The sequence below is a fragment of the Haemaphysalis longicornis genome, unplaced genomic scaffold (genome assembly GCF_048455015.1).
Source record: "Haemaphysalis longicornis isolate Haplotype H1 unplaced genomic scaffold, Haemaphysalis longicornis Haplotype H1 scaffold_1, whole genome shotgun sequence".
Lineage (NCBI taxonomy): Eukaryota > Metazoa > Arthropoda > Arachnida > Ixodida > Ixodidae > Haemaphysalis > Haemaphysalis longicornis.
In genome coordinates, this window is record NW_027526203.1 from 159,572,752 (window position 1) to 159,600,705 (window position 27,954).

The window sequence follows — 27,954 nt, forward strand, 5'->3', positions numbered from 1 at the left end:
CAGGCATCCACAGAATAAACCGGACCAACCGAGCGGCGCGCTATAGCTATGGGTGCGACACCTTCCGGCCCAGCGCCTGCTGTCGAGATAGCGGAGAGCGCATGCGTGTCCCTCCCTATAGTTTGTGCATGTCAGTTTCCTTGACTGCGGCTGCAGCACTCCGTTCCTCTCGAATGCGACGCGCGGCCGCGCCTTGCGCGGCTCGCCTACCGAGCGGGCGTGATGCTTGGCAGCAGCCGGCAGCGTGCGCCATGCGCTGATGCCGCGTAACTGTGCGTTCATCTGAGAATGTTTGTTCGGCGCTCTTTTTATCATTTTAATGACTGCAACGCAAACTGGCGTTGAAGAAAGGCTGCGATAAAGATTCACACATGACTAAAACAGTGCTGGTCGTTACGCGACGAACACAGTTGATAGCAAGAACTGAATACAGCGAAGATTTATTCGCTTCGGAACAAAAAAAAACAAAAAAACATCGGTGATTGTCCGAGTGGTTCCCCTCATTAATTGTGTGTGAAGTTTCCGTCGTTTTTGATAACTTCACGAATGCGTCGGGGGAGCGACTCATAAAGCGACTTTATGATTTCGGGACGGGGGCGCAGGCGTCCCCATTCATCTTCCACTGCCTGCTACAACTCGTCCGCCGTGCGACCGCAGTCATTTCGTTTGCCGAGATTCATCTTCCTAATCCCCGACACATTTTCTATCGGATTTAGGTCTGCCCCGCACGGAGGCCACCGCAGCTGTCGCACCGCGTGGTCCTCGAGCAGTGAGCTCACGGCTCGTGCTGTGAATACAGGGGTTCGGTCCTGTTGCAGGATGAAGCACCCGTCCAGGACGTAGGGGAGCAGACTTGTTGAAATGATGTTACAGTACTGGGAAGCATTGAATGGCCCAGAAATTCTGACGAGGGGTCCCAGGCCGTCCGCACTCATTGCGCCCCATACGCTGACGGAGCACCTCCCACTGGAAAGGACGCTTTGGATGTAGCCGGGCTGGTATCTAAATACCATCGGGCTAAATACAGAAATACATTCAGGAAAGATATCTCCGAGGAAAGATATCTTCCAAGATGTTCGGAGGGTATACTAGATAAATCAATGAAAGGACATTCGCCGTGTTTGATAGTTTACATCGATTGAAATTACTGGCACATTTTTTCAGCGGGAGGCTGCACCCCCATTGCCACGTAGGCGAACAGTATCCTGTATAAAACTATGCATCAATTTCATCCTCTTTCCACATCAGGAATTACAAAAGCCCCGTTAGCCGGTGCGGGTTACCTGAAGTGTTTCGTAAAAGAACAGCGACAAGAAACGCTTAACAAACGGTGCTTATAAAACTACGATTAAAACGTTTCAAATGAACCCAGCTGAATAAAATTTACAGGGAAATTATATATCGGTTGCTCCGAAATATAGTTATTAACAGGTAGTTATGCATTGCTAGACTTAACAATTACGCTTAGCGTTGCACTCGGGACCCCCGAAGGAATGCTCACCAATTCTCACATTAAACCGTGCTCCCGATTTGACCTCTTACACATTAAATTGAGAACGACTCAGCGTGCAATGGAGCAGAAAATGATAGGTGTAACATTAAGGGACAAGAAGAGAGCGGAGTGGGTCAGGGAGCAAACTGGTGTTAAAGACATATTAGTAGAAATTAAGAAGAAGAAATGGACGTGGGCAGGGCATGTAATGCGAAGGCAAGATAACCGCTGGTCATTAAGGGTAACAGAGTGGATCCCTAGAGAAGGCAAGCATTGCAGGGGGCGGCAGAAAGTTAGATGGACAGATGAGATCAAGAAGTTTGCGGGGATAACTTGGTCGCAGTTGGCACAGGACCGAGGTAATTGCAGAATAATGAGAGAGGCCTTTGCCCTGCAGTGAGCGTAGATAGGCTGCTGCTGATGATGATGATGACGGTAGTAGTTTATATATCATCTAGAATGCACATTACCAGCTACGTTCCACAGTTTAGTTTCGTACCTGCAGCTCATCGGACGCCAAACACGCCGCTGTTGATCCCAGCGAGTGGAGAAAGTCGATTCGTCTGTGAATATAACTTCCTTCCACTCGTCCGTTGTCCACCGCTTCACTGCCCGGGCGAACTCCAGCCTTTCCAGCCTCTGGCGGTCCGTCACGCGCGGTTTCTGCGCTGCCACGCAACTCCCGAGTCCCACCTCCTACAGTCGTCTTCGAATTGTCTCGCAAGAAACATTCAATGACAGCTCCTGTCGAATTTCTTTTGCAGACAGGAGGGGATCTGCCACAGTGGCTGCGACAATCAGTAGTTCCTGCTCCTCACTGGTGACTTTAGGCCGCCCGCTGCGCTCTGCGTCAATGAGAATGTCCTGATCATCGCGGTAAGCTTGAATAATGCGGCTTACAGAAGTCGTACACCTCCCGGTGAGGTGGCAACTTTTCCACTGAGTAGTCCCTTCGATGAAAAGTCGCACGATGTGCCTCCGTTGCTCGATGGGGACGCGGGAAGGCATTCTTCACGAATCTGGCCATGCAGGACGAGTTACGTGCTTTATACGCTTGTTAGATATCACTGTCTAATGGGTGACATGGAAGGAAACGCCTCATTGCTTTTCGATAGCAATTCACTCACACCGACAGCTGTGTATTTCGGTCTATTTTTCCGAAGCGAATAAACTCTTCCTTCCTACTTTCTTTCCTCCTCCCATCTTTAAACCGCCTCTCATATGCCGCACGGGAAAAACTCGAAATTAAAAAAAAAACATCGCTGTTTTTAGTTCTATCAACTGTGTGTTTGTCGCATAACGACCAGCACTGGTTCAGTCATGTGTGAATCTTTATCGCAGCCTTTCGTTAACGCCAGTTTGAGTTTCAGTCAATAAAATGATAAAAAGAGCGCCGAACGAACATTCTCAGATGAACGCACAGTTACGCGGCATCAGCGCATGGCGCACGCTGCCGGCTGCTAATCACGCCCGGTCGGTAGGCGCGCCGCGCAAGGCGCCGCCGCGCGTCGCATTGGAGAGGATCAAAGTGCTGCAGCCGAAATCAAGGAAACTGACATGCACAAACTCTAGGGAAGGACACGCATGCGCCCTCCGCTATCTCGACAGCAGGCGCTGGGCCGGAAGGTCAGGCCTCTCAAGCTTGGACGTTCCCTGTCTTCCCTATAGGCGGCGTAAAAATCGACGCCCCACGTGACCAACCTGGACCAACCTAAAGCGCTGTTTTCGACCATCAAGCCCACCAGACGGCGCAGGCAAAATGTTACTTTTGGTATAGAATACAAAACATTCATTCCGTGACTCAAAGCGCCCACACAGTTCGCTTACAATGTGTTATTTAAAAATACTATTAACAAGTTCCGCATCAAACATCCGTTGAGCAAAAATGTACGCAACTTTTTACGAACAGCCGACTGGTGCACCACCTCGTTTCTGAATTCGCAACCACAAAGCCGCCAATTCAAATTGAAACCGCTGCAACGGCCGACCGTTTCAATGTGCGCGGAGCACCGGTTTCGTGACTGTTATTGCTGTTATGTGCTTTTGCGTCCATCAGTTGTTGAGAGGACTGGCAAAACACGGGAATTGAGTGCTTGTGGAATGACAAATGTGGGAAATTCCGCATCGGAAGGCAGCTGTCGAGGCCAGAATATTCGATTCTTCCAACAGAAGGTGAGTGTTATGCACTCCGCTAGAAAGACGGTGCAAAGGAAACCGTTGTCGCCGTCAATACTTCATTTGTGCCCTTCGTTCGAAATCTTAGCGCAAGTGAACGAGTTGTTATGGCAAAAAAAAAAAAAAATGTTGTCACGAAAGCGACGTACAATTGCAGCGATCGAAATGAAATGATGTCCTGGCCTCTGTAAACTTGCGAATGTCAATAAACGATTTGTTCTCACTTGCTGCTCACTGTGGTCTGTGCCAGTCGAGGCCATCTGGTCACCTGGCGTAACATCACTTCACTAGCGCGGCGCAAGTAAACACGCGACCAGCGTGCCAGCCAGGAGCCAGCAGGAGCAGCCACGGCCGGACTCGACGCCCCTTTCGCGCGCGGGAGGAGGAGAGTCGAGTCCGGCCGTGGAGCAGCGAGCCGGCGGCCGCCGTGCGAGGGCAGCCATGTTATTAAGGAGCTCAAGCGGCCTGTGCAAAAAGCATCCGCCATGTTTACAAAGCCGTGTTTACAGCGCCATCAAGCGGGCGTACTGGGTAGTTCACGACGCCGCCACTACGCTTTTTCTGGCACTACAGGCAAAGCTAGACCTTTGCTTCTCTAAAATCCTCCCTGTTCTGTGGGAAGGTGTCGCGCCGATAGTATTCGCGCACCGCTCGCTTGGTCCGGTTTATTCTGTGACCGCCTGTACACGTCCTTCTCCACGCCGTCAAACGACGCGCAGCGTCGTCTGCTACGCGTTGGGCGGCCCGTACGCCATGCTGCACTATTCCGGCACCTCCTTTTCGGCGAGTGCACGGCGACCGAGAACTAGTGCCGAGGTGGGCCTGCACTGTACCTGCACCTTGGCAAAACGAGGAAGGAAGTGCAGAGGGCGCGCGCGGCACCGGCAAAACGAGGACGACGGTGCTGCACCACTTGAACTGGTGCAGCTAGTGCAGCCAAATCGAAGAGACCTTGTACAGTCGCTCGCCTCCCGGAAGTGGCCTCAGCGACTAGCCAATAGGAGAGCCCCTACGTAAGCACGCAACCTCCGGTTTTGAAAGAGAACGGGGGGAAGATTTTGCAAATCCACGCAGACGACGTTTGCGGTGCAGCGGCAAAGAAAGCTTTGCGTGGCAAAGCTTGTGTACACGCTGAAGCAGAAGCAAGAAGGCTCCCGCTCACACTGGGTGAGACCCGTGTGGGAAAAACGACGTCAAGAAAGCGAATTCTTCACGGCGTTCATGTTGGAGCCGAGAAACGAGGCGCAGAAGGAAAAGCGTGCGCTATCGCTAACCCAAACCAGTTTTAGAGATGCAATGAAGTGCAAAAAGCAAGGTGGAAAGGCGTAATACTTTTTAGTCATGCTTTTTATGACAAATGAACACAAAAAAATGTTTGCAAACATTCAGCGTACCAAGCGCGTTACTATGCGCAGTGCGGAAACATTGAAATCGCCATCCTCAGTCGCATGCTCAGTCGCTCGAGCCGTCGCTGTCATGTGGTTGCCTCGGCGAGCGACTTCGGTTCGGCGACTGCGGATCCTCGTTAACACCAAACAAAAAAATTACGTTCTTCTAATGTTTTGGTGCTACTTGGAATATGAGAAAATTGCTAATTGGGCACATTTCAGAAAACTTCAGTGGCAGAGAAGGATAACAGAAGACTCAAAATAAATTCACTGAGAATCTACAAAACCCAAATTTAATGTCCACATTTGCCCAAATGCCCTGCTGTCAGTTGTACCTCTCATGACGGCTTTTGAAGAGTGGAATTCTACAAATTCACCCAGCATTGTTTGGGAAATAGGGACCACAAAGGGAAAGACACGCGAGTGTGGGGGTGCAAAAAAAAAAAAAAAACATTTCTGGGTGCAGCATCATCTGCCTACCAGTTACAACATTCAGGATTTCATTTCAGGGGAGGATTGGGGTCAAAAAAAGTTGCATAAATGCAGCGAGCGTGGTCAGAACATGGCCTAGACTCTAGACCACGGTGTAAGATATATTATTAGGTGAGGACAGAGCTTACAAAACGAACGTGCGCTCTTCGTTTTGATCTTTCCTCCATGGTTTTGATAAAGTCGCCAAACTGGCGCCGCTGAAACCGTTGATTGCAGCGCCCTCCAGCGGCTGAGAAAAGAAGCTGCCCGAGCGCCGCCAACTCGGAGGTGTTCGGATCTCTTCGGCGCCTTGTCGGGCCTTCTCGGCAGCTTCCGTAACCGGTCGTCTACTCGATTTCTGCTCGCCGCAGCTTGGCTGGTTCCGCCGGCCGGGGGTGCAGACGATAATTTGAAAGCCGTGCGAAAGCCTTAGCGCCCGGCCCAGTGTTTCAATGTGTTCTAAGCATGTGTTTTCAGTCGGTAACAATCAAAAGAAGGTATAAAACACTAAACCGAAGGGAATGTGTGCCGCGGTAGCCGTTGAGCACTCACACAAATGAGATTTGATGCTGCGCTTTTTATGCTTGCGCAAAGAAAAAAATGGGGTGCAAATGTTTTATTGAGTACGTACTGCAACGGATGGCAAGAAAGTCTGACAGTAACTAACGTTACCTGTGATCCTAAACGAATGAATGCGTGCTCTGCAGCCATCCCCAGCAGAAAATGATGCTACCTGCGGTCAGCAATTTACTGAGTGCGGTTGCGCGAAAGGGTTCTTTTTGATGCTTTGAGGGGATGCACTACTGAATGTCGAAGAGGTGCGCGCTCGCAAACGATGCAGTGCCGTCGACTTTACCGTTGGCTACAGCCCCCCAAGCTACTCCGTACAAGCAGCGGCAAAAGAAAGCTTCCGCTGCCGGAACAACGCCCCGGCATACAAGGAAAGTAGGCAGTTTGTGAAATGGATTAAATTGGCGGCGAGTACGCTGATGTTTCTTCGTCGTAAATGACGTTGCACAACTGGGGCAAGTCCATGCACGAAGCAGCGGAGACGAATCGATGTTGTCAAACTCACTGCCAGTGTCCAATGTTCTGAGGAGCTGCGCGCGCGTCTTAATGAAGTTAGGACGCCCGAAATCTCGCAGCTGGTTAAACAATGCAATAAATTACGCGTTAAGACCGCGTTGTGTAAGCTCACACGGTGAGCTCAAACAATGTTGTTTTACACGCATGCCGCTGGTGCCTTCGAACCACCTGGCTAAGGACAGTCGTTGTTCAAGTCACTTGAAGCCTAGGTCGCTTCGAAGCTTAGTTAAGAGTTCCGCCACCAGATGTCCTTTCAATCAAAGGTCCACGCGCGGCGCCACGAACTCTATTTGACAGATTTTTGGGCTGCTGTGTCCACACCTAAAAGTATATCTTACACCGTGCTCTAGACTACAATTTGCACAAGTAATCATGCAATGTTTACAAACCACTTCATTGTCTCTTTATAAAGGGAAAAATAGTGCAAGACAATGACACACAAGGCAACAAACAGACACGGCACTGCTTGTTTGATGCCTTCTTGGGTGTAGTAGTTTCACGCTGGTTTTCCCTTTAATCTAGAACGACTATCGTAAAAGGTGATGCAACAAAATAAGGTGTAAACTACTACTGTTGGCGTGGCAGTGGGCTTGAGTGTCACCTTTTAGGTTCTTTTCTAGAGCTTTACCCCGTGCCATCTCGACTACCTGCATGGCTTCGTGCATTTCTAATAAATAAACTTTTATCATTTGGTTTGTGATGTATAACTTAAGACTTGTACAGTTACAGAAAAGTAACATCACTTTTTCACAGTAACAAGTTACTTTTGGAAACTAACAGAGTTCCCTTATTGGCTTAGGTAACTAACACTTTTTACTGGTAACGTGCCCATAACTGGTTGTGGTAGACTGCACCTGATGGTATGAGTTAATTCACCGACTGCACATTTTCGTCTGCTTTTGAGCACGTACAGTGTACCACGTGAACTTTACGTACACCACTATGGGTATGCGCTCCTTTGTGGGTAGTTGTCACCTTGCTAAAACTGCAGCAGCATGAACTGTCGGGTATGTGCTGCACTTAAAGCCCAATAGCACCTAAAATTCCAACCTCTTGGAAAACATTATTTCCATATAGCCTGCCTAAAAAGACTGCAATACAGAAAACATGACAGCTGAAATGCGCATACCCGCGACGTAAACGACCACAAAAAATCTGAGATCTTGAAGCCCAAATTGTGAGGAGCACAGCCATTACGGCCAAGCTAAAGTGACATCCCAGCCGGCCCAGACAGTGGGCGAGTGGCCCAAGTAAACCTCTTTGCAACGCTTTGCCCTCGCCGCAGCTTGACCAGTTCTCCTGGCTGCCCGCAGGAAAAACATAGGGCCAGCCGCAACGCCACTTGCGCTGCACAGCTGTTTGTGCGATCCGCTGGCAGGTGCAGAGTCTTCTGCAACGGAGCTATTTCAAACGTTTCTAATTACAACGCATTTTACGGGGCTACCAGTCATGTCCCAGTTGGTTTGGTGGTACGTACTGCACGTTCAAAGTAAATTTGGCTGAGGTAAAATTTTAGTGCAGTTGGCCTTTAAAACCAATGTCTCACTTTGAGGTCTTGCGTCAACCATGACCTGCAGCTCGTATACAAGTACTTTTTGCAATGAGTAACTGTTGATGACAGACAAGAGCTCTCCCCAGAAAATTTTCAGGGGCGGACATTTTAAGAACAGGGTGGGGCAGATGTTAAGTCCAAGAATTTCAAATTTTTATCACAACAATTGAGCCCTAGTCAAATAACAGGGCTGCGGGCCACAGCGGGGGTGAAACGTGGAAGCTCTTACCCTTAAACAAAACTAGTGATAAGCACAAGCATTGATTCGAGATTTGCAAACAGCTGGCCGACCGAATCCGGTCGGCACTACGAAGCGTCAACTGGAGGAATGCCGAAGACGCGCCCGTTAGCGTGAGGAAAGGAGACGACGTACAAAACTCTTGAGGCTAGGACCCCAGGGGGATTATTTGCCCTCAGGAGTGTCCCCCCGTTACAAAGGGGCAGCCACCAAGCCATCATTATCATCATCATCTTTTCGTGTAACCAGATGGTATAAGGGACGGCCCACTGCTGTTGCTCCCACACAGTGGCCATTTTTACTTCCTCAGGTGCACATTTCAAACAGGTCAGTCAGAGAACTGGGTGGTCTACCGAAAGACGGAGGAGAAAACACTGTGGTATGCCAAACGTTTAACGTTTAGGCCTGATGTACCAGTTGATGCTAGGCCCGTTGCATACCCGTGTTTAACCTTCCTCTCCTGCACATCAAGCTTTGCACAAATAAACCAAAAAAGTACTGGACGCTGCACGGGGTGAACGAAGTTTGTGCGAAATTGGCTGACGCACGTAATAGTGCTTCACTTAAAAGCGAGGCCAACCACAAACAGCATTGTGTGTGGTTGCCCTCTCTCTCTGTCTCACTGCTGTGGAGACGCATGGCTGCAACCCGCACTCCCCAATAGCCCTTGGGGAATGACCGCCAGCGCTCCTGCTGCACCTAACGGGCCACTGGCAGCAGCACAGTGAAGAGACGGCACAACAAGAGAGGTGGCGGGGGCTTTTACACATTTACTGCAAACGGCGATCACAGCTTGAGGGCGAACTTGCGATGCGGGTAGGCGGCCATCTTGCGGGCCTCCTTGCGCGTGCGCAGGCTCTTCTCATGGGGCGTCAGCTCGCGGCGCTTGGCACGGGTGAGCTTGGGCCGCAGGTCCCGGGGCTTGTACTTCTTGCCCCGGTAGAACTTCCGCAGGTTCTCCTTCTGCGTCTGGTGGATCACCGTCAGCACCCGCGCTATCGACTTGCGCACCACCCGGCTAGACAAGGGAGAGAGGGAAGAGCACCGGTCAGGCCCCCAGTGGCACAGAACAGCTTGCAGCGCCAACAGGCCCAATGTGTGCATTCAAATGACAGTTCCGCTTTGCTCGCCTTGCTCTAGCTCAACAGAACCAGCCAAGGTCTGCTGTGGCATAACGCTACCCCTCCTTAGACTTGGGTTACTAAGCGCAGGCAAGGTATGGCACACTTCAAATTTTGCCGGTTTAAACGCACTGAAGCCACAACCGGGCTACGAGGCACGCCTTAGTGGAGGGCTACGGGTTAATTTTTATGACAGTTCTTTAACATGTGTTTAAATCTCAACACAAGAGTTTTAGCTTTCCACCTCAATTGGAAAAGCAGCCACTGCGGCAGAGATCGAACTGGTATAACACTCAAACCACAATACACGGACAAGAAGAGGATAACACAGCAACGCTGTTATCTTCCCTTCTTGCCTGCCTTTTGTAGTGATTTTCATGAGAAAATGTACGAATTAGCCCGGCTTGCATTAGAAAAAGATGTGCGGCATGGTTCCATAGGTTACGAGGGGGACTCTTAAGCAACACTGAAAGGTATTTTAAACAGCACACTACCCATCCTTTCTTGGCCTTTGACAAATGTGACCAATCAAGGTGCAAAACTGGGAGCAGCCAGTACAATCGACAATGCACAGGCAAAGAAGAGTAACACACGGCAAATGTGTTGCTATTAACTATCTCAATCACTGTTCCAGCTCAACATTGCCTGATAAAGTTCAAACCACGCCAAACAATTAAAAAATGCCGTAGCTACCAGTCTTCAGTGTACACCCCAGCTGTCACTGCCAACGCCACAGTATGGCTAACCCACAGAAAAGTCGCGTTCAGAAACAGTGGAGGTGCAAGTGACAAGAGTAGACAATAAATTTAGGCCCCAGCTGCACCAGTGCCAAAAAGTGCACCCCAGTGAGAAAAATTTCCGCCTTACATCAGGTACAGGTGCCCCAGAAGTAAAACTGAGCATGCACGCAGTGGTCTGACTGGGCAGAACTGCGTGCTAGTGCGATCGACCATCAGATGACCCCACAGAGAGCAAGTGCATCTGCACATGTTCTGATGACTTGTGTGCCCAGATTGAAAATACCACCATTTTCAATCTGTGTACATGACTTTCGTAGTTCTTAACCTGCTAGCAAGGAACAACACATCAGCATGGGGTGTCTCCTTGGAGCACTGTAGCATAAATGGTTGGTCTTAACGAGTGTTTGAAGGACCCTTTAAATACCATTGAAGATAAAACCTTGGCAACATTTAAGGTACCTGAAACATTCGTCAAAACTGTAATCTCTCCTGGCACCTGCTTTAAATTCTCACTATCATATTTACAATCATTGAGCCGCAAGCACAATGCTGTGCCTCCGTTAGTTGCCAAGTGCCTTGCTACGTGGTGCTATAACTGCCATGCCAGAGTAGTAGCTACGACGACCAATCCCCCGCTGCGAGTCAAATTGAGCCCGATAGCACTATAAATCATTCACCGCCAGAGCCCCACCAGCTTCCTTTTGAAGTACTGCAAGAAGTAAAGTATCAAACTCGTTCTGCATTCGATTCCACTGCAGTAAGACCAAATGCCCCGTGGCTCGAAGTTCAGGGGGCACAGTCAAATCAATTGGACTTCTAAATAAAACGGTTGCCAACCCTCGGCATGCAACAACTTGCTGGGAAGTGCGAGGTTGTTCGAAGTGCAGGCTGGGGTGCTGAGGACTTCGGATGGGGAGGCGGAAGTGGGACAACGCAGGGGAGACGGCAGAACACATTGATTTGAGGTTCGAACAACTGAACCCCCACCACCCTAGAGGAGGTGTTAGGTTCTGTTGTGCGTCTCCCACCAGAGGGCATGCTGGGCACATACGACACCACGGATGCGAGTGGAGCGCCAATGAGGTGGGTGACCAGTAACGACATGCTGAATCCAGTTGACACTACGAAGTGGCGACTGGAAGAATGGCGAAGACTTGCTCGTTTGAGTGAGGACGAGCGACGAACAGAACTCGAGGCTAGGACGCCCGGGCAATTATGGGTTCGTTCGATTCACCCAGCACCTCTTGAACCAGTTCACAGCAGTGCAATTCCGGTTTCGTCATCCAGTCAATCGGCGGAACCTGACCCGCACTTTTTTCGTCTGCTTCATCACCTCCTCGCAAAGAGTGCAGGCGAAGCCATTAAGTCGTCCCGCCCCCGTCGGCACCACCGTTGAATAGAACGGCGCGGTTCAGGTGGCGCGAGCTGCACCGCTTGCACTGGTACACGTGGTGCAGGTGAATATAACGGACCCTTACACCCAGGAGTGTACCCCCGCTACAAAGGGTCAGCCGCCAAGCAATCATCGCAATCATGAGTGACCAATTCGTGGCGAACGCTGCTCCGGCCACGAGGCACGCACGCTAACGTAGTGCACAACAAAATTTCGACAGAACCTCCTCAACCAGCAGCCGGGCAGTTTTTGACGTGCAATTCCCCGTCATATTCTGGCCGACGCCACTCGTCAGACTGCACGGGGGACCGCGATCATCGACAACTAAACATTGCATTGTGCAAGCGCGCCACACACACAGACGCCAACTACACTTGCCCACAAGGGTTCAACCAAGCGTTGACAAGGACGATACGTAAGCGGCGCGACATGCCCCTTAAGTACCGTCTGTCTTGCTCGTGGGGTACAACCATAGCGAGATCACGCCACTTACATCTTGGACAGCTTCGACGCTGCACCGCCGGTGACTTTGGCGACTCGCAGGGCGGCCAGTTCCTGCTTGAGGTCCTCGAGCTGCTTCACCAGCTCTTCCTTTTTCTTGCCACGGAGCTCGCGCGCTTTTACCTTGGCCTGCGAGCAAGTGAGATCGGGATCAGCCAGCCATCAACGGGCCATGCCGGCGAGATTGTAAGTAGCCAGTCCCCGTAATCGTGCACGTAGAGGTTTGAGATCCGCAGCGCCTCCCACCTTCACAGAATAAAGAAGGCTGCCAACGACCAGCTTGAATGTTTAATGCATGCGTTAATGCGCCAGTGCGAAAGCAGCAAGACCCTAGCCCTTTTAATGCATGCGAAATTACATGGCGCTGGGTTAGAGCCCCGAACATTGTCACTTTTATCAATCACGCAAAGCGATAGAACAAGAAATGTAAATGTTAACGAGTAGTACAACGATCAATTTCTAGTTACAATACAGTTAGGGAAATTATAAACTTCAGAAAAATAAGATTAATCAAGATTGGAGAAGCGCTCACCATCGCCGTGCAGGTGCCGTCAACACAATCAGAAAGGAAAGAGAAGTGGCGAAGCAGCACTGACAACAAATTTTGCAAAAATAATTTTAAATTGAACTTCAACTTACGCAAATAATTGCTGTTGTAATTTTTTTGAAAAACGTTTCTAAGCAGTAAATTTTATTTAAACATTACACTTTGTAGCTTTTAAATTTGCTTGTTCAGGTTGTCGCTCCAGCCAGCCGTCATCTTGCGGCAACCGGCAACAATCATCCGTCTCTGCGTGGGTGTGTGTTGGTGTGTTAAATGTGAGGCGGTGATCGCATCTTTTTTTTGTTAGTCTGCCTTATTTTTTTAGTTTTCTCGCATTGCCCCCCGCGCATCAAGTCAGCATGTCGAAAAACACAGAAAGCTCGGCGTTTCGGAAGATCGACATCGACCAGTACAACGAGGACAACTACAAGGAGGAGGAAGGCTTGGATGCGCAATCGCCACCGGCGGGACCCGACGAGCAAGAAGTGAATCACCTGCTCAACCAATATCCTTTGTGGCCCCACATTGAGCCTTCGGGTGCATGCTCTGGTACCTCGGGTTTTGAAAATGGGGCTCGATCTCGGCTTCTCGGCTTGTTTCCCGGCACCAGCCACACCTTGAAAAGAGATAACGCTGTTCTCGATACTAAACCGGTCATCCGTGGCCTGCCGTCTGTCGTTTCATAATTCATTAGCCGTTGCTCAGCAGTTTTGCCTTTAACTGGCGGTACGTCGCAGCATCCGAGTGCTGCTACGACGTCTCGTGCGTGATACCGTCGAGTTGGGGAGCTTCAGTGTGCGGCATTGCGGCCCGGTGCGTCATGATCCCGTGCGCTTCACGGGCTTCAGCGGGAACACGTTTGCTTGGAGCACATTGGCTGTTATCTGTGTATAAAACCGACTGCGGTGCTGCACGCTGTGACTGTAAACGTGCGAGCGGAAGTGCGTTCATAGGTATCGTGTGAAACGGAAATGCTTTCCACAGATCAAAAACGAAAACCTCGCTAGGAACTCCTACCTTCCTGTTTTGCGGGGAAGTGAGAAAGGAATGAACGGTGGGGATTATATTTCGGGGTCTAAGTGTTTTACTGTCTACAGCACCGTCATATTGTTTTCTTACGTTGTTTGTGTTCAAGATTTCGGCGCACGTAAGAGATCCCCGGGTGGTCAAAATTAATCCGGAGCCCTCCACTACGGCGCGCGACATTGCCCAAGTGTAGTCACAGAAATCTGGAGTCATGGTGTTTAACGGGGAAGCTCATACAGCACCACTAAGGATTCAACAGGAAGCCATACCACTAGTAAATAAGTAGAAATACTTAGGGATCTGGCTTAAGGAAGGAAAAGGCTACTTGAATGCCCATGAAGAACACCTCAAATTGAAAGGGATACGAAACGCAGCAGTAATGAAACAGAGCAATTTGGGGATACAATAAGTACGAGGTAGTGTGAGGCATCTGGAAAGGGGTAATGGTGCCGGCGCTTACGTTCTCTAATGCCGTATTATGCTTAAAGTCAGATATCCTGTCGGGACTGGAGGTTAACCAAAAGGCAGTCGGCAGATTAGCACTGGGAGTTCACAGTAATACTACAAATGAGGCGGTACAAGGCGATATGGGTTGGGCTTCATTTGAGGCGAGGGAAGCGCAAAGTAAAATATGGTTTGAGGAGCGGCTGAGACATTTAGATGAGAAGAACTGGGCAGCCAGAGGGCACAGGTACGTGTACCTTAAAAGTGCGGACACCCAATGGCGGGAGAGGACGCGAAAGCTGGCGACTAAATATACCTTGACCGCGGCAAATAAACAAGGGGGGGCAGTTAAAAAGCAAGTGAAGGAAACAGAGACACTCATGTGGACAGAGAGGATGGAAAAGAAGGGATCGCTGGGAATCTACAAAGCAAGCAAAAAAGAGATCCGGAAAGAGAACTTTTATTACAACAATACAGGTAGTGCGTTGCTCTTTGAGGCGTGGGCTGGCTGCTTGAGAACTCGAACTTACATGAGCAAATATTCGTCACAGGATGAGACGTGTGGGATGTGGCATGGATAAAGAAACAATCGACCACATAGAATGCCAAAAGATTCACCGGCTAGAATTGGGGGGAAAGTCCTACTTCCTGAGGCACTGGGCTTCGCAGTTGATGGAAGCATTAACTGGTCAGCAGTAGGTATTACTAAGCAGCGGCTAGAGTATTGGTGGAAAAAAGCAGGGAAGTCGATAAGGTGTCATCCCAGCCAGGGGTAGCGGCAGGGCAGTATTAAAAAGAAATCCGAGTTGAGGGCTAACTAAATTTAAATTACTACGATGGGCTAGATGGTGCATGCCGTCACCCGGATTCAAAGGGGAGGCCTTTAATCATCATCATCGTAGCATTGGCGTGTTAAACCTCATAATCAAAAAATTACATTTTATTCATATCTAACTTAACCCAGGATCTGTTCAACCCCAACCTAGGGCCAAATACAAAAAGAGCAAGTCATGAATAAGATCAAAGAAGCACAAGGAATGAAAGTTGATAATAACAATGAAAAAAAAAAGTGCCTGAATCGAACCATTGCTGTTTGAAATTGCAATGAGAGACACAATTACTGCATTGATAGCAGAGCCGATGGCAATTGTTGCACAGAGGCAGAAGTAGCAGTCACACTGAAGCATGCCCGTTCAGCCAATCAGGATGCAGTGCCTTGCAGTACTTCCCTACAGAATAAAAAGGTGACTGCCAGTAATACATCCACTTTCAAGAGTGAGTGCTGTGCAATTCGTATTTCTTACGAAAAGTTGCCAAGAGGTTTGGCAAATGTGTGACATTGAAAGAGCAATTTTTTATGTGTACGGATGGGGCTAGGTGCAAAAAATTTTTGCAAAGAGATTTCACCTCGCTTGGAAAATGTTTCAGATTCTGCGTTTTGCAATGCAGGCACCTGCATTACAGATGTGGCGAGGGAAAAGTGTTGTAAACTGTTACAAGAAATAGAGATGTTGCAGAGTGACGGAATGTTTATACACTAGGCAGCATTCGCAGAGAAGCATTTAGCAAGTACTGTGTTCTGCGCTAGGCAGATACCATTTGAACACATTCACATGGGACATGATACTTACTTGTAGTACTGTTCTAGCTGTCTTGCTGTAGTTATTTATGTATACAGTGAAAGCTCGTTAATTCAAATTTAGGGATAATTTGACCTGTACGACTTGGTCTGGCCAAGCTCTATAGAAGTCAGTATATAAAAAGTCCGTTAATTCAAACGCGAGTAGGTTCCACTGCGGATAATTCGAACTACGCACTACCAAGCCCGCGGCTTGGCGTCTGGTGCATCGGTCGAAGAAATGAATCCACTGCCCACACATGAGGCTATGTCCCCTCCGGAATGGAGAGAGATGGTAAAATCAATCTAAAACGTTTTGGAGGACTCCCTTTTTTCTGCGTACTACATCAGTGCGGACGCGAATGCAGTCGTGTGGTGTGCCGGCAAATGAGGGCATCATTTCTCAGGTCACAAGCGTACCTGTCGCATACCGGCCGCCTCTTTTTCAGTTTCAAAGAAGAGCAGGCCTTCCGTTCTATAAAGTGCTGGCTCTTACCATCAAGCACAGAAGGCATACTGAAATCGCACACCTTTTTAAGCATCAAATTGTTGACATGCCGTATGGCTTCCCAGTCGCAGTGTACTGTTGAAATTCTTTGCTTTCATCATCAATTCGAGCTGAGATGGCTTCCCCTTGCAGTTCAAATTAACGAGCTTTTACTGTCACACGTTCCAGATCCCCCCACACCAAACCAGCATATCCAGTTGCTAATATGTCTTAACAAGGTTGCACTCTATCATGTGCACCATACCAAAGATGTGTAGCTGTGCTGCTTGAAGCCAAAATATTTTATATTAGTATTCTGATCCAGATTAGGTAAACTCCTAACATAATCTGCACGACAGTACTCTCCCTAGTTTGTGGGCTGTTCAGTATCCGAAACCCTCAGTTTTTCTTTTTGATGTTGGTCCAGTGGTCATAATTGTGTGTGAGAGGGGGGGGGGGGGGGGGGGGGGGGGGACGTGACAACAAGGGCACTGACTCGACTTATTGTACAATCGAGACAACTGAAAATTATTGTTCATTTGTGAGTGACAACCCAACAAGCTTGCACAAATTGGGCGTCCCCTCTCCACACGGTCAGCCATTTTTGCAATGCCTCTAGAATAAAAATAATTATTACACGGTCGCCAATGAATGCCGAAGTTTTTTTTTCTTTTTCGTTGCGTTTCTCTTTACTTTTTTGCCTTTTTTCTTTCTGGGTTCCGACCCCCTCCAAAATGGAATCCTGCATACGCCATAGATGCAGCCTTCATATGTCAACCTGACCTTGTTTTAAGGTAGTGACTTCTCTTTCCTTCTTCCTGAGCTTTTGACTGACCCTCGAAGTAGCTGTTAGGGAGGTGCAAAGCAAGTCCTGTCAGCACACTGCTGCATTGGTTGTGCTACCAGAATGAAACAAAGCAAGTGGCAATGACATTGAGTGATTGATGCTTGTGAAATGAAAGTAAATCAACAAGTGGCTAAGATGAGGCATCATCATCATAGTTTGTCGCTTAATTATGAAGCGGGCATTAGGTACTTTTGTCATTCACACATGCAGCTGCTGCAGCACAAATGTAGAAGAGGGTTCGTTAATATTATTCACTGTGTACCTAATTCTGCTTGTTGATAGAGTGGCTTGTACTTTATCTGCTTTAAACCCTTTCGGCCTTGGTGTCCTTTTCTGAGGGCATTGCCCGAAATTCCCCGAGCACATGGAGAACACGACCAAAACAGCTAGTTTTCTGGGACATAGTTCTTGAAGGATGCCTCTCGCGATACGTATCACAATTATTGTTTTTCTTTTTGCAATAGATGAGGGCAAGAAAAAGGGAGGCATTGCAGTGAAGACCAGACTGACGTCGGGATGACTCTAAGGACTGAAGTCCTAGTTTGATGAAATGGCTGTAAATCTAAAAATACTTGCACTGCCAGCATTTTTTTTTTTGTATGCATGCTCAGTGATTTTCAAAATTTACGAAAACAGGCAAAAAACAATTATTTTTTGCAGGAAATTAAAACTGTAATTAGCTGATGACCTAATTAGATGTCGTGCCTGTAAATGGCTAATCGCTTTCAGCACTAACTCAATTTTTTGTTTGTAGGCTCATGGCATCCAAAAGTTTGTGCAAACACCACAAAAAAAATGTTTTTTGTTTGAAATAAAAAAATTCGGTGCTGCAAGGGCTCGGAGTTAAGGTTTGCAGGTTGAGGACTTGCAGTCTGCATGGCAAGAGATCTTGTTTGTGAGCAGTGCAGCAGCTTTGTTTCTATCAGCTAGTGTGCTGCGGCTCGTACAAAGGGGACACCTGTATTTTTATGTGAATCTGGATTTTAACTGCTTTGCCATTGAGGGCGTACTCACCTACGCTTAATGTGCGGCCCATCTCTGAAGGTGGCTTCCTTAACTGAACATCACGGGCAAAACGGTGGATGCGCTGAAGATCATTCTCAAGACAGCGCCCATAGGCTCCAAATGCCAAAGTGTAAAGGTGAGCCACATCAGTAGGATGTCCCTGCTTGTGTGCAGGCAGTGCAGCCCAGAAGCACTGGTTTGCATTGCTGTTTCTTCGATGCTGGTGCAAACACTTGGATGATTATGCCTTCATATGATTATGCCTTAACCCCAGCACCTGCCATGTTGGGGTTAAGGAATTTCACTGCTCTCGGGCAACGCAACGCAGTGCACCACTGGGGCTGTTCGTTGCAGCTATACAGCGATTTCTCAATCATTCATGCAAGACTTGCTTTTTGGAGATGTGCCATCATTTCTGTTGGAGGCAAAATTTGAAAATGGCCATCTACTGTATTTATTCGATTATAAGGCGAGAGTGCAGTATGACGAGTAAAATAAATCGCCATATATATATACTAAGCTTCGAATATAAGGCGGGGTATGACTTTCAGACTACGGATTTTGGGGGAAAACTTTGCCTTATATTCGAATAAATACGGTACATGTTTTTTTTTTTTTTACCCTGCTCGATATTCCAGCATGAACCCGTTGCATTGGCTCAGTGGCTAAGGTTCTGTGCTGCTGAGCTCAAGGACGCAGGCTTAATTGATTCTCGGCAGCAGCGGCTGCTTTTCAGATGAAGGCGAAAACGCCCATTTGAGATTTCGGCTCACGTTAAAGATCCCCAAGTGGTCAAAGTTAATCCAGAGCCCTCTACTACGGTGCGCCTCATCCCCTGTGTAGTGTCGGCACGTTAGACCTCATGAACAGTCAATATTCCAGCTTGTCTAAATCCCTTTGTAGCCCCACACTGCACTGTGTGTCCTATCCAGATGTACCTTTGGTGTGCTAAATCGAGAATTTTTTTTTTCTAGCTCGTAGGTTTTCGTTTTGGACTGCCATTGATGCAGTAAGTTTGACTGTTTTGTGTTTTCACAAGCATTGATATTCAAGTGGACGAGTGTGAGTGCATTCTAATGGCAGCAGAGTTCTGAGGGAGCGCTTAGTCGCCTGGAACCGAAATGAGGTCATTACACCAGCAAGGGGAACCATCACGTCACCATATCCGACTGCCAGTCGCCCTGTGTCCAGTTCTTCTGGACTTGTATTGCTTGCCCACTGGCGTGGAGTTCGCATGTGGACAGCGCACTTCTGTTTCCTCCAACAGATGTCATGCTTAACGTTTGAATCTGTGGTTTAATTGCAGATATCTCGGCCAAGACAGCATTGTTTTCTAGGTGTTTTCCAGTTTGAGGATAGCACAGGTGACAATGGACCTTTTCCCAGTAGCGTAGCCCTCTTTCGGCGGCCGCCCGAGCCACGCTTGGGGGATTATAGAAGAACACACCCCCTTTCTTTCCGCCTGCCCTGCGCAGTTCAGGAACCCGTCCCAGGTGCCACGGATGGTTTTGGTGGCAGAGAAATTTTTCGATTGCAGCTGTAGCGCATTTCTGTCGGCCGCTTTTAGTACTCAGAAAATGAAGCAGCACTTTAGCTGGCTCGGCGTTCGGAACTGTCTAATCCAATATGGCGTCGTTTTGATTACATTTTGCCCCCCGATAATGGTGGATCGGTCGCTGGGAGCGAGAGTAGCGCATGCGCAGAGGGCGACTGGAAAAAGGTCCATTCAAGGTTCCCTCTGTTTAGACATCTAAACAGGTGACACAGTGAAAGGAATTTTGGTCTATGGGAACTATTGTAAGACTTGTTTTTGCTTTCCTGTAATTATAGCATTTTTAAAAATGGTTGTGAACATGCACTCATGTATGTTTGGGGTAAACCTGATTGTGCCTGTAAATTAAAATAAAATGGAAGAAGACTGCTGCTGCTGCAGACAGAAATGTCCTACCTAGCATGCGTGCAAATAAGTGCGAGCAAAAGTTTTGCAAAAAAAATCGCAATCATAAGGTGACATAAAAATTGTAATTTAAAAAGTGAATTTCACCTGTACATCACAGTGTGGCTTACGAATTTTCTTTTGTTGGCAGCATACCTTTGATGGTGTCCTCCTAACGAAAATTCACAGTGATCTCTACTATGTAGCTGCAGTCCAGTTTGCCGTCTGTTTGGCTGAGTGATGTGCAGCCCCTCTGCCCGACAGCCTTCAAGAGACAGGTGAAGGCACAGTCTTTCAATCGGAAAGCTGTCTCTTGCTCCCCAACGCTCGTGCCCTTCGCATGTCATGGAGCAATTTTGCTAGTGCAGATGTGAAAGAAATTGTTGTAAGGCCGCCCTTGGCCATGAGCCGGGACACAGTTGATCGAATGAACAGACAGTCACTCTACACTCGACTTTAATGTCAGATGCAGCTTTGGCGCTCAAGGCAGGAAAGGCAGTGTGCGGTGAACCCAACGCGAGGCAGGATGCGCAGAGGACGGCGCCGCTGTTTTGTGCTGGCTGCTGCATGTTGCTCGCACAGATCAGTGAGCGAGCCCTCTCTGTGCTGGCGGTGTGTGGCGCAGGATGCGGCTAGTGCCCTGGCCATGCGCGTGCTGCTGGCGGTGAAGGCGAGCGAGATGGAGCAGGCGGTGGGCAGCCTGGACCGGGACTCGGTGGACGTGCTCATGAAGTACATTTACCGCGGCTTCGAGAGCCCCTCCGAGGGCAGCTCGGGACACCTGCTAGCCTGGCACGAGAAGGTCGGGCCGGCTCCCTTCCCCTCCGCTCTGTTGTGCGCCTCCTCCCCTCACCACAGCTCTGTCTGATCACCCGTATGGATGCTGTCGTGTGCAAAACCACCCTAAAAACGTTGCCGCACTGACCAGCATAGAAAAAAAGCAGCATGTCAAGGGACCATTGTCTTTTAACCCTTTGAGGGTTGAATTTTTTCGTCAAATGCGACCCCCCAGGGTCGATTTTTTTTTATTGCTGATTTAAATTCTTTGGATGAATCTATTTCAAGAAAAAATTATCGTAATAGTGTGCCCATAAAGTGACAAAAAAATCGTTTGTGTTGTTACATACATGCGGTTTATTCATGAGTAACACAAGAAAAATTCTAAATACAAACAAGAGAGGAACAAGCCGGTACCTTTTGAGTGAATCGAAATCAGATAGACATCAGTTTCGCGGGTGCAAAAAGAGGGAAGCACCCGGAGGACGATACCAAAACCAGCCGCTGCGCCTGCGCGCGCGCGGCCGGATGCGCGAGCAATAGACGGTGCACCGCTCCCAAAAAAATACAAAAAGGAGAAAAGAGCCTGATCAGTTTCGCAGGCGCTGTTGGTCTGTGGCAGGCGCAAGAAGCGAGAGGCACCCGGTGGGCGTAAGGGGCATTAGGTGGGCGACACCCAGCGCGCCTCCTTGTTACCGGATGTGCAAGCGATAGCCGGCGCGCCGCTGAAGTAAATCATAAAAAATAAAAATAAGAGCCATCGGCGCAAGAAAATAATTTGACGTATTTGCGCAGTGTGGCAGCACATGCCAAGCAAGAGAAGTTGGCGAAAAAGGCGCGCTTTTTAAACATACAAGCGATAGCGTACATGCACGTTATTGACCATTTTGAAGGTGTTTGCAGAGGACGCACATGTACGTCCGTGACCGTCAAAGGGTTAATGGCCGGGTTATTCCCTTCAAGAACATACCGTATTTCTCACCTTTAATCTATTCCCAACCATTTTCGTATATGATTCAGATTCTAAGGTAAATGTAGTGCTGATGTATTCCGATGACAGCTACAGACTAGGGGAGAAATTAGTTCCCCCCGTGGCAACTTTTACTCAGTGCAGTATGGAGCTGTGGCTTCATCACTCACAGAGTGACTGTATTTGATCCTGTCAATGCATTATAATGAAAATTAGATTAAAGCAAAATGGATTGACGTGTGCAGCTTCATTAATCCATAAGATTATATATATATATATATGTTTCTGGCTATTAGATTAACTGTACGATTGAATAGTCACAGTGAAAAACTACAAGATTTATTTTAACGTTTCTGCCGGGGACCGGCTTTTGAGCGTCTTTTCTCAAAGATCTTTGAGGAAAGCTAATCTGCGGCTGAAACATTATAATTTATAATAAGTCTTATGATTTTGATTTTCATTGTGACTATTGAGTTGCAAGTACACGCACACACACACAGGTTGGGTGGGCCCAGCACCCCACCCCCAATCCTTCGTAAAATGAATAAAATGAAAGCTTTCCACCAACGACGTGCAGTGTCAGTGTGCACCCCCCCCCCCCCCCCCTCCAAATTCCCCAGCTTTTCTTTTTAACTTCTTGTGTCGCTGCATAACCTGGCTTGTATCATACTGTTTCTAGGTTTCTTTGTTTATTGATACTCAAACATAACCCTATAAAGCTTCTACTACGTGGCAATAGTTTTATAAACTTCTGGAGGTGCATTTGTTGCAAAATTTTTTTTACCCCTTCCGGTGCAAGCTTCACAGAATGGCCTGTAGCAGTGACACCTGTGTTAACGTTTTCTACCCCATTTTAGAGAATGTGCATGTAAGAGTGGTATACGTCTGTTTTCTCGGCAGGCCACTGTATTGATCCAAGCCCACGTTTCCATTGTTTAGCGGTGTCCCTCTGAGCAGTGGTAATAATTCTGTGCCTGTTGTTGCTCCTGCAGGCCTACGCGGCTGGTGGCATTGGTTCCATAGTGCGCGTCATGACCGACCGCAAGAGGGTCTGAGGACGACCCTGTGGAGGGGGCTGGTGCGCCCCCCTTCCTGGCCCAGCCGGCCACGAGGCTGTGGGGCCTTCCATTCCAATCGCTGACGTCGACGGTGCCAAGCAGATCAGCCTGGCCCTCCGAGATCCAGTCCCGAGTGCTCTCGTGCTGTGGCAGTGCACGCACGCTGTACATACGCCTGGCCACCATCAACTAGTAAAGGCCTCTTTCTGCCCACACTCCGGTCTCCCTGTTCCATGTTGAACGCAGTCCTGACAGCAAGAGCAGAAGGGTGAACAGTTTCTGGTCAGGTGTGCAATGAGGGCACAGATGCGTAACAATGTGTGCACAAAAGCCAGCCCCTCTAAGCATTTTGTATTAGCAGTCCTTCTCTCCTGGCCACCTGGGGAAATGGATGGTACATTCCTTCTTGGTCTTCATCACCCTGGCATTGTGTGCACCTGTGCCTGATGAACGCTTGCGTATTCGTAGTCCGAATCTATTTCACTTTGCCATCTGCCCTCCGGCCCGTGTGCAGCTTGCTGCCTGTTTGCCGTGGTAGTCCCACCATCTTGTGAAGCCATTGCAGGGCCCCCCACCCTTTCCTCTCACTTAGATTGGGGTCTCTCCTAGCTCTCTAGGGTCAGTTGTACCATGAGCTTTGCCGCACACCTGTTGTACAAAGAACGCCACGTGAATGTTGTGCAGAGTGCAAAGTGCAGCGAATGGGGCTATACGGGGAAGAGTCCCAAGAAAATTATTTACTGTAACATTCTGAGAGAACGCTTCTTGGGGTAAAATGTCTAATGTACTAAAAGGCCCCTAAAATTCGTGTTAGTTTCGGTGCCTTTGAAAGTTCGGGAGCACGGTCAGCAAAAACGTCCGATGGTCCCTCCAAAACAAATTTTGAACAGCAGTCTACAAACACTGATAGTGACTTGGTCCCAACAAAAGAGTAGGTAGCATCACCCTATCACTTGTGGTGTTTACAAGAGGGAAGGGGATACTGGTTTTTCTTAGAAAGTGGAGAAAAGTTTACCAGGACTATCAATGCCTCTCGGCTGCAATCTGAGTAAGGAAAAAGGGGTCGTTGATGGGAAGAACAGAATAGTGAAGAGATAAGGGGATGATGTGGGAAAATTTGACAGTATGCACTGACGTCTCTGTCAGATGGTACTGTCCTGACATCCTTTAAGTGCTGTGGCATCTCCACATGTATCATCTCTAAAAATGGAACTGAACCACCGCCTTGTCTCTAAGCAGCATACTGGCGATGGGGCCTAAAGCTTGGAAAAGCACTGTGGACGAAGTGTTGCAGCTTTTACTTTATACTGACAGCAATGCAAATTTCGATGGGCACAGTGGTGACGAGTGGGGAAGAATCTTGAATGTAGCGCAAAAGTGTCAATGCAGCCACTCTTTTGTAGTTTTTGGCACAACTGACCTGAAAGCTTGCCCTTCCCATATTTTGCATTTGATATCTCTGTAGTTTCGGCAGATTGGGTGGGCATTCTCTCTGAACTTTGTGGTACAGACGTACCTTCACATCTGTTCAGCCACCATTGGGGCTGTCTTAGCCAGCGTGTTGATTGGCGCACGCTGTGTGCATTTGGAGAAGAGAAAAAGAAGTCCAAATGTCTCACTGTATGTGGTAGAAAATATAAAACTATTAGGTACGTTGCAGTTGAGAACTTTTGCGCAATGAAACAATATTTATAAAAGACTGGCTTAGTGAAAAAAAGGAGCAGACACAAACGGTTGGATGGGACTACTAGTACTAGCCCCATCCCACTCTATTTGTGTTTGTTTCTTTTTTACGGATGTTTTTTCACCAAAGATGCACCAACTCACCCAACAAGCCCTGCTAGAAACATCTTCCCTAAACTCAGTATTGGAAGTGGCATCTTGCAAGCTTTTTTGGTATTTGCTGGAGGTGTTTGAATACTTTTCGAATAGGTTGCTGTTTGGTTTGCAGTGCATTTTTGTGGTTCGAAGTATTCCAAATTTACGAATAGCGGAGTAATAAAAGTTCTTTGCGCACAACATAGGAACTTTCGAGCTTCACCGCACACATGCTCCTTGGGTTGGCTTTTTCGCATGACACCAAAGCTATGCAAGCCCTAACAGTGCATGCCTTGCGCGAAACTTGTGTATGCTAGTTCTAGTGCAGGTAGGTTAACTGAAGTGGAGCACTAGCTGTGTAAAATTTGAGAAGAAAAACGTTTCAATGAAACGGCCCGAGTAAGGAATCAAGAGTTACTTGTTGGCTTGCACTAAGGTCTTACCAACCTTTGGAAAGCCTCTTCTCAATGACCAGAGGAACCAGTGAAATACCCTTTCTGCATTTGTAGCACATTGAGGAACCCACATTTTTTCTGAGTAATGCATTCCCAGAGTTCTGTTTAACTGCTTCGTGTTTGGCATCTTGTCTTCTTCGTTCATTTTTACTTTTCGTAGCATTTTTTCTTAATGTACATGAGGACTCGGATGTTAATGGAGTACTGACACGGACTTTCAAAGCTGAGATAATTATGTAGAAGCTTCCTTTGTGTGTGGGGATATCTCCCAGGAAGTTGCAACCATAACCGTTCAGTATAACATAATTTAAATCGATTTTAATCTTTGCATGCACAAGAAAGTTCAGAATCCTTTCGACATCGGCGTCAGAATGACTCGTTGAGCGCCTTGCCCCAAAATGCCTGTTTTGTGTTGGTGGAGCTGTTGGTGCACGCTTCTCTGTCTTGTGCATCGCGTCACATCGTGTCCGCCTTGTGCATTGTGCGCGTCATGTCACACGTCTCCCCACCCACTGTCTCGAGCGTCGCGCGTTATTCTCTAGCTGTGGCAGCAATTTGCACTCGGGGCGCCTGCATCAACGTCCACGGTCGCTTTTTAATTAAACGGCTGACGAGATCAGTACGTAGGGGTGTTAGCAGAAACTCCCGCCAATGCGGAATCAACAGTGCTACGGCAGTTCTGTTCTGTGATATCCGTCTGACAGCCACGTGGGCAGCTTTGCTTATACCAAATCCAGCCTTTTGCGCACCCGCTGAAACCGAAGCTGCGACTGGCCGCATTAAGAACGTCTTTTGCGCATTGAAACAAATGAGGTTTCTACACGTGATAAATAGGTCATTAGCTACTTATTGCAAAAAAAAAAAAAAAAAAACAAGATGCAAAATTTTCGTGTCAGTGCCCCTTTACCATAGTGGCACTAAATAAAGTGAGAGCCTGATGCACCGCCGCGGTGGCTCAGTGGCTAAGGCGTTGCGCTGCTGAGCACGAGGTCGCGGGTTCGATTCCCAGCTGCGGCGGCCGCTTTTCTGATGGAGGCGAAAAGCAAAAACGCCCGTGTGTACGAGATTTCGGCGCACGTTAAAGATCCCCAGGTGGTCAAAATTAATCCGGAGCCCTCCACTACGGCGCGCCTCATCGCCTTCGTTGCGTCGGCGCGTTAAACCCTACAATCAATCAATCAGAGCCTGATGCAACCTCGCGAGGTGCAGTGATAACAGCTTGCTGATTATTGGGCAGTCCAAATTATTGTACAGTCTGAAAAATCGGTCAGCAACTGTTACATCTACAACTTGTGGCCCAGTCTGTAAAGTATCAAACTGCCATTCACGAATGCCGGGTTTGTTCCCCATTCACAACCAACCGCCGTGGTGTTCTACTTTAAATTTCAAACTTTTTCTTTCTCCGAACTCTGTACACATGCATCTGCTGTGTGTAGCACAGTTGGTAAAGCACCTGGCTATCACTCGTGAGTGTCCTAGATTTGATCTTGCCTATTTTTGTACTTTTCTATCTAATTATGTGGTCTCGTCGGAACAAGTAAAGCACTGCTGTGATGGCGCAGCCAGTATTGCAATGTCCGCAGAAAGTTTCTTCAGCAGGGGTGCAAACCGTGCAATTTCAAAGCATTTGTTAACAGCAAAGGCACCCCATGCAACTTCAAGGTACTTTGCAGCCCCAACCTGTAATCCAAACGCCTGCCCTCCTCTTGCACACACTTAACTCACCAGACAGGAAACCCGACGAAATGTGCGCAATATACAATGCCAAGACAAATGCACTGATCGCTGCAGTTGCACTGCTGGTACCACCACACAGAGAGGGTGCTCGGGAAGCTGGTGCGCACTGCGCCACTTACTGAAATGATTACGCCTGCATGGCACATGCTGTAATTTTTAAAGGTGCTAAAAAGTGCAGGCTCTTCTGCAAACAATTTGTGTATTACTTGAGTACTCAAGCTAACAAACACAAAAACAAGAATTTGGGCAGTGCAGGTATGTACACCAGACGCGACCAAGGCATGGAGTGGCAAATCTAGGCAGGATTAAGCCGCTCCTCGGGCGTTATAGGCCCCTGCAGCAAACACACACTAGGCATGCTGCTGATGTATTTGTGTGACCTAATTCACGGAATTTCGACAAGACCCTCTTTCGGCGTAACAGGACAATGGCTTCGGCAGAACTCTGCAGTTGCGTGGCTTGCATTTACCTTGCACATTCACAATGCAAATTTTACGGATTTTGAAAGGTGTGCGATGGCCTTTATGCGATGTGGATTGGACCACCTCGCCTGCATTCATCTCTAGTTTTGGGGAAATGTTTGATACCCAGTTTTCAGAGACTTGTGTTGAATTCCAATGGCAGATCCGGAGCACTTTCGGAGCAACTTTTTTGCTCTGTGTGGAGCAGAAACGTTCAAATGGCAGATCGGGAGCGCTGTTGCAGCCGAGAACGCTCCATGGAGCAAGAAAAGTTGCTCCGTTGAAATCGGCAGAGTCGGCCGGAACTCACTAGGGCGCTTCTGCTGCGTGACGTCGCCATCGTCTGCTCCCGGCCAGTGTGCACCTTCACCTCCTTCAGCCATGGTGCCCGCTCCGTCGTGGTAGAGTGTACACTCTAGTCACAAACTGGCCTTGGGGGGCTCGTGCCACTTGCTGCAGCGTTGACGCGATGATGCGACTGACAGCAGACATGAGGTCCATATCGGCAGCCGATAGAAGTTCCATGGCGATCGGAAAAAATCAGCGCGAAATAAGTGCGCCCACGGGAACCATACGATCTCGGGAATGCGCGGTGCAAAGGATGCTGGGGATTT

The 27,954-nt window shown here is 48.3% G+C and overlaps 2 protein-coding genes across 2 annotated transcripts; one reads left to right on the top strand and one right to left on the bottom strand.

Annotated features, from left to right (window-relative positions):
• Positions 1–9,152: 9,152 nt before the first annotated feature.
• Positions 9,153–12,807, bottom strand: Rpl35 (Ribosomal protein L35). The gene is made up of 3 exons (XM_077670901.1): positions 12,690–12,807; positions 12,150–12,286; positions 9,153–9,420 (listed from the first exon to the last, which is right to left on the bottom strand). Exons 1-3 carry the CDS (start codon positions 12,690–12,692, stop codon positions 9,189–9,191), a joined length of 372 nt encoding a protein of 123 aa, XP_077527027.1. The 5' UTR covers positions 12,693–12,807; the 3' UTR covers positions 9,153–9,188.
• Positions 12,808–12,913: 106 nt separating this feature from the next.
• Positions 12,914–23,084, top strand: Arpc5 (Actin-related protein 2/3 complex, subunit 5). The gene is made up of 4 exons (XM_077670891.1): positions 12,914–13,206; positions 18,192–18,264; positions 20,690–20,866; positions 22,804–23,084. The coding sequence occupies exons 1-4, from the start codon at positions 13,061–13,063 to the stop codon at positions 22,864–22,866; spliced, it is 459 nt and encodes a 152-aa protein (XP_077527017.1). The 5' UTR covers positions 12,914–13,060; the 3' UTR covers positions 22,867–23,084.
• Positions 23,085–27,954: the final 4,870 nt, after the last annotated feature.

Bases quoted from the DNA above. Each gene is read 5' to 3' on its own strand.
- Rpl35 (XM_077670901.1), bottom strand. The intron at 9,421-12,149 runs GTAAGTGGCGTG...TCCCTTGTCTAG, and splicing joins GCGTCGAAGCTGTCCAAGAT to CCGGGTGGTGCGCAAGTCGA.
- Arpc5 (XM_077670891.1), top strand. From the start codon at position 13,061: ATGTCGAAAAACACAGAAAGCTCGGCGTTTCGGAAGATCGACATCGAC. The intron at 13,207-18,191 runs ATATCCTTTGTG...ACTGAACATCAC, and splicing joins GTGAATCACCTGCTCAACCA to GGGCAAAACGGTGGATGCGC. The intron at 18,265-20,689 runs GTGAGCCACATC...TGTGTGGCGCAG, and splicing joins CCAAATGCCAAAGTGTAAAG to GATGCGGCTAGTGCCCTGGC.